We start from the raw sequence: 12,050 nt of genomic DNA on the forward strand, positions 1-12,050 counted from the left end.
ATTTGAGACACTGCAAATAGGGATCAAATGTTTATTGCTTAATTAACGGCATTTCTTTGATTATCAATATTTGCAGTATATTAGGAAGTCAAAAATTATGTGTAATCAGTAACAATATGTTCATCATGGAGAGTTTTCCTGAAATTTTTAGCTTACTTAATAATATAAAGTTTGAAAAAATAAATTATGATGTTTAACCACAGACATATAATGCTACACTGACATTGAACCAAGGACCTTCATTTTCCACACAATTATTCTCCATATTTCAGAGATAAAAACAACAATATATATATATATAGTTTCTGTTTTTCAAAAGTACAGATTTATATAAAGTATACCAGCTAAATTTCTAAAGAAGGGGCTTCTGTCCGGGGGGGCTAATGTCTGGGGGGGGGGGGGGGGGGGGGGGGGGGCTTTCGTCCGGAGGGGCTTTTGTCCTAGGGGCTAATGTCCGGGGGGGGGGGGGGGGGGGGGGGGGGGGGGGGGCTTTTGTCCTACACTCATACGTGTGTCCAGACCTTTCATTTTCAACACCACATCATTCATCTATAAGGTGAATGGTTTTCCCGGAGTTGTTGGTGCCATTGACGGGACACACATTTCCATAGCTGCGCCAAGTATTCATAAAACCTCTTACTTCAACAGAAAAAAAATTCTTTAGTGCTACAGGTACAAAAACGTTGTGTTTTTTTTTGAAATAATGCTTTATTCATACCAGATTAAAAGAATTTTCTTTCAGTTCTGCGTTTACGTATCTTTTTTTTCTAATCAAAAGTTGCTTTGGTATATATACATAATTTTAACCCAAATACATAAAAGAAATGAAACATGAACACCTGCTTTTAATGTACATTTGATATCTGTACAGACAGTGGTTGACCACCGGATGGGTTTCGCAGACATATATATATAGGATGGCCAGGCTCTGTACATGACGCCAGGATTTACAAGACAGGCGCGGTTGGACCCAATGAGGATCCAATGTAACTTGGAAATTACCGTAAACGTTGCATCTTTGACCCATATATATATATGTACATATAAGTATATCTACTGTTCTGTGTGGCAAGTGCGTATGTGTGTTTTGGGTAGCCACACGCATGCATGTCGCACGCACGGCGGGCCGTCCTAAAATTACCTTTGCTGTTAATAGGACATTAAACAAAATAAACCAAACCAAACCAAACTGTTCTGTGTATTTGTGTCGGCTTGTGTCATGATGAAGAAGTGGACTGCTTCGAAAATGACAACTTTCATTTATACATGAATAGGGCACAAGTAACATAAAATAAGATATATTTTCTTTGATAATTTAACTTTTATGCCAAAATTATATGTGATGTTTTACAATAAACAGGATATGAATGAATTTACAATGTCATACCAATATCAATATGTCTACAGCAATTATTCATCAGCACAAAACAGGTGTAGATAAATATATGTGTTGGCTGATGCACATACATGGTACCAAGTTTACAAATGCAATTGTATTGTGACAAGACTCGCTAAACTGGTAATTTAAGACACAATATGTTAATACCAAATATGTGTATGTTTTTGCGTATAGTAGATACTCTTATTTTTTTCTATGGCATTATTTCTCAGTTTACTGTCAGAACTTCAGACGCCTGTGGTTGAACGAAACCGTCTGCGCAGGAACGTCGTCTACTCGATATCAAATCAATAACTTATGGATACTTTTAGGCATTTGTGATTCATTTGACACCCAGTGCACTGAAAGTATTATAAATTTTGATCATTATTTTTACACGCTTTCATTTCTCCCGTGTTTGTTGACAAAAAACGCACTTCGCCCGGATATAGCCTAAAGAATAGAGGCGTAAAATCCGACAAAACAATAACGATTTACGCCGTTGAGTTCGGCATGAAACCTGAGAATACCTTAAATATTATGCTTTCTGTTGAAATTCGACTCAAAGATCTTTCAACGGCGGCCATATTGGTTCCAACATGGAACCCTCAAATGAGACGTGCCAGACGAACCGGTTCGTTCCAGCGGAACGTCGCATTCCATTTACCGGAACGGCCGGTTCGAACTGGAACAACCGGAACGTTCCGCTAAATGGAACACGCTGCACGTGAAAGTGTTGAAAGGCATTAACACATCACTTTTAAATGTACTAGAGTACTGATATTTGACATTAAGGTCCCTGTGGGGTTTTAAGACGTGTATCCTCTCCCCGGGAGTCGAACTAAAAGACGTTTCAGGCAAAATCCTATGGCGCGGGAAGGATGTCATAATTAAATATTTTTGCCTAGGCAAAAATAAAATATTGCCTAGGCAAAAATCGAATATTGCTTAGGCAAAAATATTTCAGCCTAGGCAATATTCGATTTATGCTTAGGCAAAAATCGAATTTTGCCTAGGCAGATATCGAATTTTGCCTAGGCATTATTATTTTTGCCTAGGCAATATTCTATTTCTGCCTAGGCAAAAATATTTAATTATGACATCCTTCCCGCGCCATAAAATCCTGCTTTTTGACATATTTTGAACTTCCGACATTCTTTGCATTTTATGAAGATATTAGATTTTTCAGTTATTTATGAATTATGTCAATTAATATTAATCTTATTTCTACCACAATACCCTGTGTTATTCAACTCTGAGATCAGACCATCAGTTAATCATTACAGCTGTTGATTAACAATCTGTTTATACCACACGTGGTAGAAACTCTGTACGCATTTTGATTGGCTAACACGGTGAACTTTGACCCAAGCTGCAATTGTTATTGACGTCATCAATAATCTAATGACGTCACATCACCGGGTCCCGGACGTCACCGGTACACTTTATTTGCATACGCGAAATTATACTTGGCCACGTTTCCCTTTGGTTCAAACCGATATTATTGTGGTAGAAACAGGTCACACGACTCGAAATTGTTGGATATGGAATGTATTTCACACTCGTAAGTTATTTTTTAAAAGTTGCAAAAAACACTCGCTAAAGCTCGTGTCTTTTGTAACTTTAAAAAAATAACTTACTCGTGTGAAATAAATTCCATATCCAACCACCACTCGTTGTGTAACCTCTATTTATCCAATACCTATTCATATATTTTGATTATTTATTGACAAACACTTGTGTGATGAGCTTTGCTGTTCTACAACAAACAGCTCTTGTAATATTGAATACCCAAAATGAGCAAAATATGCACTGAATCCGAGGGAATTGGCATTAACTCCCTACCCACAGTCTGATGCAATTATGGTATATGTAAACCTTTGACATTGTTCACGAAAAAACCTCACCGTGTCTGGTTTGGTTGATTTTGTTTAACGTCCTTTTAACAGCCAGGGTCATTTAAGGACGTGCCTGGTTTTGGAGGTGGAGTACCCGGAAAAAAACGACGGCCTACGGTCAGTACCACACAACTGCCCCACTTGGGTTTGAACTCGGGACCCAGAGGTGGAGTGATAAAGTGCCGGGACACCTTAACCACTCGGCCAACGCGACCCTGTCCTCAGGCAATGCATTCTCCAACATGAGTGACCCTTCCACAATCTTCCTCGAGCAGCGACGAGATTCAAGAGGGATATTGGCTCCCACCATTGAATGATCTTTATTTGTTCTATATATCTTTTCTCTACTTTAATGATCTAATAACAAGGACACCTACATACGAAATATTAGCATATTTGAGGCAAAGTTTCTGTGAATAAGAAAAAGCAAATCAAAACTTAAACTGTCAGCAATTTTGCTTTCTTAACCAGACTCAAAATCAAATTGGTACAACAAGGGATCAAGGGAAACCTACATATAAAGTCTGAGACAAGGGGAACCTACATATGAAGTTTGAGACAAGGGGAACCTACATATGAAGTTTGAGACAAGGGTTATACCTACATATGAAGTTTGAGACAAGGGGAACCTACATATGAAGCTTGAGACAAGGGTTACCTACATATGAAGTCTGAGACAAGGGGAACCTACATATGAAGTTTGAGACAAGGGGAACCTACATATGAAGTTTGAGACAAGGGGAACCTACATATGAAGTCTGAGACAAGGGTTACCTACATATGAAATCAAAGAGATATATAAGAACTTTTCATGAATTAGAAATCATAATACGGTACTAAACTTCAACTGTCAGCCAATTTTGTTTCCTGGATCAGACTTGAATCAAACTAGAATACAGGTCGTGAGAACAGCAAGTGCCCTGTATAAAACTCTTTGTTAAATTTGTTTTACTTTAAATCATAAATACCTCCCTCACTTAGAATCAGGATCATAGAGATTCACTATGTTCTTGACCTTGGAACCAAATGTCCTTTACCTTTGACCCAGTGACCTTGATCATTTGAAAGACTATTTCTGACCAACTTAGCTTCAATTATGTCTTAACAGAATGTTAATCAGTGAAAAAGATTCAAAATGTGTCTTTGGCTAGCGCAGTCTCCACAGCATTACCTTGACCTTTGGTCAGTTGACTCCTTGTTTAATTCTGAACAGCTTTGCATTATTATGTCATGACATTATGTACATCAGTAAAAAGATATAAAATGTGACCTGGACTTTTGACCTTGACCTTTAGTCAAGCGACTCCTTATTTCATTTTGATAGAGTCTGCTTTAAAAAATGCCATAACAAAATGTTCATCAGTGAAAAGATCCAAAATTTGACCTTGACCTTTGTTCAGTTGAATCCTTTAATTCTGACCAATTTGCTTTGAGAACAAACTTTATGGACAGATTGATGGTTGGACGGATGGACAGTATGATGGGGCACCAGGTGATTTTAAACAATCCCTAGCACCCTCTCCCATATAGACCTTTCAATGCATCTCAGCTTGTGCCTGTGCCCAAACACTGCACGGTGTTGAATGTTTAGTTTACAATGTTTTTGTAAAAGCAGAAATATACCTTGATTATCTGAGTTGCAGAGTACAATATAGTAGAGTAATTCTAACTCGTCACCAGGCAATTAACTATTTGTGATTTAATTGATTTTTTAATATTTTCTGTGAATTTTCATCCGAATGGTATTTTAAAAGATGTCTTGAATACACCCGATTTAAACCAAAATTTGGCCAATGTGACCACCACCTATATTCAAAGGTGAAATAACTCACCGATATTGATGTCATACCTTTTGTCCGGGACTACTATTACGTATCTTTATCTACTGGTATGGGTTGTATGGGCTCCCGGTCTCCGATCTACTCCCACTATGTAGCATGCTGGGCTAAATTTGGATGGATGCTCCTTGCAGGGTCCATTCAGGTGTGATTTAAGTTGTGGCATTCATTACCCTACCATTACCAGATGGTGGGCTATTCAAACCGCCTTGCATCCGTGGTTCGTCCATCCATAAACCATTCTTTTTAATGCTATTTCTTTAGAAGTACTGTAAGGACTTTTCTCAGTTGTGCCCATTTGATTTTGGTATCAAGATAACAAAATAGCTGCCAGGGCCATCTTAGATTTTGACAAACTTCCAGCGTAGGTTCCCCTTTGTCCCTAGTTATATATACCCATATAATTTTTGCTTGATCGGGAAAACAAAATGGCCAACAGGTGGCCATCTTGGAACTCAACAATTGAAGTTTATCACTTCCTTGAGAGAAATGCTAGAAGAATTTTTTTCAAACTTCGTATGCAGTTCACACTTGGTCTCTAGTTGCACTCATCAAGGCCGCAAATCGGAAATAAGGGTGCTCTATATTAATCCTCATATATATCCACGGAGACCCTTCCATACATTGTGCTTGTAGTTGGAGCTGTTTGGACCCCAAAAAGATCAGTCGTTTGTTGTACAGACAATAGGAACATTTTTGTGGTTTGAGTGTTTTAACCAGTTGTATATTTAAGGTCTGACCTAGTTATTTTATTTTCTGGTGAAGTATTTTCTTTTGCGAACTTTGTGAGGAATAGGCCCAGGAACCTACAAGCTTCAGTTAGAAGTCTTTCGAGGGTTTTAACAAATTCGATCACTGTGAAAATAAATATGGGTCAAGGTTATTTCTTTTCGCAAACTAACTTCATCAGGCATGATCCCAGTAACCTGATATAATAATTCTAGGCCTAAGTCAATCAGGATAAGTCAAGGGTCAAGGTCATTTCAACCTTTCTGTAATTTAGCAGTATCTTGATTGAAGACCTTTTAGGTATTCAAAGTAGTCAAAGTGAGCATTGCGACAAATTTGACCCATGACCTTGAATACAGACCATAGTCATTTAATTAGCTTTGTAAACTTTGTCCTTTTGGTTTTTGAGAAGTCGGGTAAAGGAAAAAGTAGACACCGGACAGACAATACCCGACAGCATAAGTCGAAGCTATAGACACCGGACAGAAAATACCCGACAGCATAAGTCTGAGCTATAGACACCGGACAGACAATACCCGACAGCATAAGTCGGAGCTATAGACGCCGGACAGAAATACCCAACAGCATAAGTCGGAGCTATAGACACCGGACAGAAAATACCCGACAGCATAAGTCGGAGCTATAGACACCGGACAGACAATACCCCACAGCATAAGTCGGAGCTATAGACGCCGGACAGACAATACCCCACAGCATAAGTCGGAGCTATAGACGCCGGACAGACAATACCCCACAGCATAAGTCGGAGCTATAGACACCGGACAGACAATACCCCACAGCATAAGTCCGAGCTATAGACACCGGACAGACAATACCCCACACCATAAGTCGGAGCTATAGACGCCGGACAGACAATACCCCACATCATAAGTCGGAGCTATAGACGCCGGACAGACAATACCCCACAGCATAAGTCGGAGCTATAGACGCCGGACAGACAATACCCCACAGCATAAGTCGGAGCTATAGACGCCGGACAGACAATACCCCACAGCATAGGTCGGAGCTATAGACGCCGGACAGACAATACCCCACAGCATAAGTCGGAGCTATAGACACCAGACAGACAATACCCTACAGCATAAGTTGGAGCTATAGACACCGGACAGAAAATACCCTACAGCATAAGTCGGAGCTATAGACACCGGACAGAAAATACCCCACAGCATAAGTCGGAGCTATAGACACCGGACAGAAAATACCCCACAGCATAAGTCAGAGCTATAGACACCGGACAGAAAATACCCGACAGCATAAGTCGGAGCTATAGACACCAGACAGAAAATACCCCACAGCATAAGTCAGAGCTATAGACACCGGACAGACAATACCCCACAGCATAAGTCGGAGCTATAGACACCGGACAGAAAATACCCCACAGCATAAGTCGGAGCTATAGACACCGGACAGACAATACCCCACATCATAAGTCGGAGCTATAGACGCCGGACAGACAATACCCCACAGCATAAGTCGGAGCTATAGACGCCGGACAGACAATACCCCACAGCATAGGTCGGAGCTATAGACGCCGGACAGACAATACCCCACAGCATAAGTCGGAGCTATAGACGCCAGACAGACAATACCCCACAGCATAAGTCGGAGCTATAGACACCGGACAGACAATACCCCACAGCATAAGTCGGAGCTATAGACGCCGGACAGACAATACCCCACAGCATAAGTCGGAGCTATAGACACCGGACAGACAATACCCCACACCATAAGTCGGAGATAAAACAAGGGTATGTTGATACAATGACGTGAAACACATTAATTCAGAAGTCTCATTTTATTTTTGACCACATAAAAAGCAAATGTTTACATCTGAACTAAAAGATGGAACTGGACATTACTGAAATATTGACTACAGAGTACATCAACAATACTGGACTTTACTTGCACATACACTTCATAAAGTGCACTTAAAAACATGTTAGTACATCATTAAATATATACGAGGTGTTTTGCGAGTCTGACAGGATCACATGATAAGCTTTTCTTTACCTGATTATTACAGGACAATGCTATTGTACTTCAGAGTTCAGAGCGATAATTTACCTGAGGTAACACTCTGATTTAATTGTCACATATAAGCTCTTCTGGACGCCTTTAATAAACAAGAATTCCTACACAAATATATAACATTGCTGTAATAAACGGTAAGAGTTTCTCAAAATTTGGTTTCTGTAAATTCTAATTCTGTTTCAAATACAATGTCTTGAATTGTCATAACAAAAGTTATACTGATATCTTTTCATTGAGTTATTTTGCAGGTTTATAAATGTTTGACTGTTCCAAACGCATACTTCCTTGACGCCGTTGCTAAATCAGGAAAAATTCTTTAATCGTTAAGAATATACAGGTCATAAACACAATTTACTTATTTGGCAGTTCCCAAGTTGATTTTAAAATCATTATTAAGCATAACTATTTAATTCTTAAACAGTTTGATATTAAAACAATTTCTCGAGTTCTTAAACAGCTAAAGAAATTGCACCTAAAGATGTCCGTAGTAGACATCTCGATGAATATCACGTCACTTCTGCATCCCTTTCTATTCCCACAAACTTCAACTGTTCTGTTGGACCATATCTGTCAAAAGAAACAATAACATCATCTTTTGGATCAATGTTCTGAAACATATGAATGTTTGGAAGTACATCCTTCCATTGTTGCAAGCTATTTTATCAATAGCTGTGTTGAACAAGCTTTAGTGAACTAGTAGTTAAACTTGAATTAAATCTATTTCCATGACGAATGTTATCAACTATGAAAAACGTGAATGTGTATGTTTACACATAATAAAGACAAACCAATATATAAATATGCATTAAAATCTTTTAAACAAACTACATACAAATCATTTTACAGGAGAGAAATATAACAGGCCTACATTTTCTCAATCTAGCAACAATAGGCTTTAATCAAAACAATGTCAATATTTTTGTGGATAAAACAACTAAAATTTTGCTGTAAATATTAAAGAACAGTGTAACCATGTCGTAAATCATCACATCACCAATTTTGACGCAGATTCCAAGGAGCAATGAAGATGGAGCAATGAAAAACTTTCATAAAAACTTACATTTGCATGCAAGTAGGTGAGAAAAATAATATGACATGGGTCTGTTTCGCAACAAGGATATCTCTTCTTTGTGTAAGTGTTTGGCTGGCCAGCACTCAGCAAGCCTCGAATGAACTACAATTATAAAATTCAGTAAAACCCACCTGTAGTCAAAGAAGAGTTCCTCTCCGGACTGTATGGGACGCTTGGCGAAGATCCCTATTCTGTGGTCCCCGTTCACCATCATCACCTTAGCGTAACAGTTTGGGTTAACAGAGTGGTTGGCAAAGCGAATCTTGTTCCCTTTCCTAGTGGCATCCACCACAAAATCTGGGAAACAATATCAATCCAACATGGAGAAACAACATAACACTTTAACTATTCATCCGAATTATCTTTTATAATCAAAACAGGAGGAATACATGATCAAACCATATTCAAGGTCATTTCAAGGTGTTTTCAAGTCCATAATTAAACTTTTCATGGAACATTCATGCAATGTCCAACACTTCTCACCTTTCATATGTTATTTCAAGTTCAATATTGAGTCCTATCAGTTTGAGACACAAAATGCATTTTGCCTTTCAACTGTCACCATTGGAATCAATGACCATGGATTTAAAAAATGCATTTTGCCTTTCAACTGTCACCATTGGAATCGATGACCATAGATTTAAACAAAGTTTCCCTCTTCCAATTTAGATTGTATTTTTGTGTAATTACAAATATAAAATATTGAATCACATCCTAAATCAAGGAGTTTTCAAGATTTCTCAAATTGGAAAGTAAATTAAGACCTTTACAAATCACATAGCAAAATTTAAGGACTTTTAAAGACAATAGGCATCCCCAAATTTTATGATTTTTTAAGATGTTTCCTCTGCATGAATTTTTGAGAGTCAGAAATGCATTTTGTGTTTATGAAATTATACATATATGTGTGTTTGTGTACTTTATAGGTAGAACATCTATATAATGTTTTTTTTTTTTACAAAGCCAAACTAACCCCCGAGAAATAAAGTTAAAGGTAAAACTATATTGCGTACCATTGTTGAGATTAAACAGAAAGCTACACATGTACTTGTCGTAAACTTTTCCTCGTCGGTCCGCCTCGTCCTGAGATATTATCTGCAACAACAACATCAAATTTAGTAGACACATTTTGTTTCAAATATTTGTAGATATGTTTCTATAAACTCTCAATTATCACATTTCTATTACCCTAAATCATTTTCACAATGTGCAAGTTAATCTTAGTACTATATGACTATTGAAAAAACTTGGTAAGGTATCTCAAAAATAGGTATTTTAAATAATAAGAGGCCCAGAGGGCCAGCATCACTCACCTGGATATTTCAGTAATTATGGCAAAATACTCTAATTCAAGTTATACCAGATATTTCAAACATTTTCCCATTTTTGAACTACCTCCCCCAACAATGGTTCAAACTACAGGTGGACCAAATCCTGTCACTCTTGAAAAATTTAAGTTTAAAAAATATCCCCCCCCCCCCCCCCCCCACCCCCCCCCCCCCCCCCCCCCATATTGGGCAGCCCCCTTTCTCCTTCCCAAAGAGTGCCACATCCTTCGTTTATACATTAGATCTCATTCTGCCAATAATGCTTCAGACCAAATTTCATCAAAATGCATTCAGTTGTTCAAGACTAGTAAGAATTTAAAGGATCTACCTCAATTTCCCATATTGGGCCCAGCCCTTCAGGCCCCAGGGAGCCACATCCTCCATTTATACAACATCTCCTTTGCCTAATAATGCTCCAGACCAAATTTTTTCATCAAAATCCATTCAGGCATTGACAGGACTAGTAGGGATTTAAAGGAAAAGTTGACAGACGAATAGACGACAGATGCTGTGTCATGGCAAAAGCTCACCGGCACTTTGGGCAATTAGAGGAAAAGAGTAAGTAACAATCAGTCTGTTTTATTTTGAAAATCATTTCTTTCTATCTACAGCTGTGACAATGTTTAAATATTTTCTGATAAAAAAATATATAAAAATGTATACAAATGCAGAGCATTGCATGCTCCCACTCATGACAAATGTGCTATTTAGCAGGATCTTTTTTAGTGTTTAAACGTGAACTATTAAAATGTCAAATAGAAATTCATTATTTGCTTACCTCTCCACAGTATTCAGATATAAATTCATTCTTTTCTGCTGGACTTTTTAAGAATATCCCCCATCCTGCTACGTCTGATGGTGCTAGTAATAGCCGCTGAAACCAGAGAATTGTTATCATTTAATAAGTCAATCATGCCTGATGAGATCAATAATTCATGTATTGGATATATAAATACCATTGTAATATTTTCAGGTGTCATTATAGATTTTTGTATAAAGATTTATATATACAGCCTGTATTAAAAGTCTACCCCTCTGTACCATAGAATGTTTCGTCAAATTGAGGTAGTAACTGTATATTGTGAGAAAATCCAAGTTGGAGGAGGGATAGGTGGGGTCAGTTACCTTTTTTCTGACCACATAACCCCATTTTTTGTTTTGGAAGGGGCGGGGCGGGGGGAACCATCACATTTTTTCTCTCCCACAAGCAAATCAATATATATCCAAGATATGTACATAGAATCGCTATTTCCTAATCATATTTACAAAATATCACTATAACACCATTAATCTATACAAAATATCACTGTAACACCATTAATCTAAGTGATTATTATAAAGAGGATTATGAACAAGATGTTAATAACAGAAAAGAAACTGGCATCATACATTTTGAAAAATACAGCTTATTATTTTAATCAAAAATGAAAAATAAAACCAAAATTAACTTTTTACCTTTCTTAAGCCTCTTTGGACACTGACATTCTTACAGGAAATCTTAGTGCTGTCCACAAAGTGGTCTGTAAGTCAAACAAACATATTAATACTGGTCCAGCTTTGTTGATAAAACAATGATTTTTTTTAATACATAAAAACATACAATGTACATTTGAAATTGATCTCGAGATTTTGGCTGGATTTTTTTTTTTTGATGTTATTTTTTCAAAAGAAAGTAAAATTCCTGAGTATCTCAGGATTACCCAAACGCATTGGTCCATAGACATTTCAAATCAGTTTTGTTTTGTTAGAACAAAT

At 37.7% G+C, this 12,050-nt stretch overlaps 1 protein-coding gene across 1 annotated transcript in view; it reads right to left on the minus strand.

The window, feature by feature from the left end:
- Positions 1-7,644: 7,644 nt before the first annotated feature.
- The window catches only part of LOC117318179 (histone-lysine N-methyltransferase EZH2-like), a 30,520-nt gene continuing 26,114 nt past the window's right edge, over positions 7,645-12,050 (minus strand). The window contains exons 14-18 of the mRNA XM_033873206.1: positions 11,751-11,815; positions 11,074-11,169; positions 9,981-10,062; positions 9,099-9,264; positions 7,645-8,462 (exon numbers count right to left, since the gene is read on the minus strand). Of these exons, the coding sequence (XP_033729097.1) occupies positions 8,402-8,462; positions 9,099-9,264; positions 9,981-10,062; positions 11,074-11,169; positions 11,751-11,815 (470 nt within the window). The 3' untranslated portion in view covers positions 7,645-8,401. The remainder of the gene's footprint in view (positions 8,463-9,098; positions 9,265-9,980; positions 10,063-11,073; positions 11,170-11,750; positions 11,816-12,050) is intronic.

The sequence above is a fragment of the Pecten maximus genome, chromosome 19 (genome assembly GCF_902652985.1).
Source record: "Pecten maximus chromosome 19, xPecMax1.1, whole genome shotgun sequence".
Taxonomy (NCBI): domain Eukaryota; kingdom Metazoa; phylum Mollusca; class Bivalvia; order Pectinida; family Pectinidae; genus Pecten; species Pecten maximus.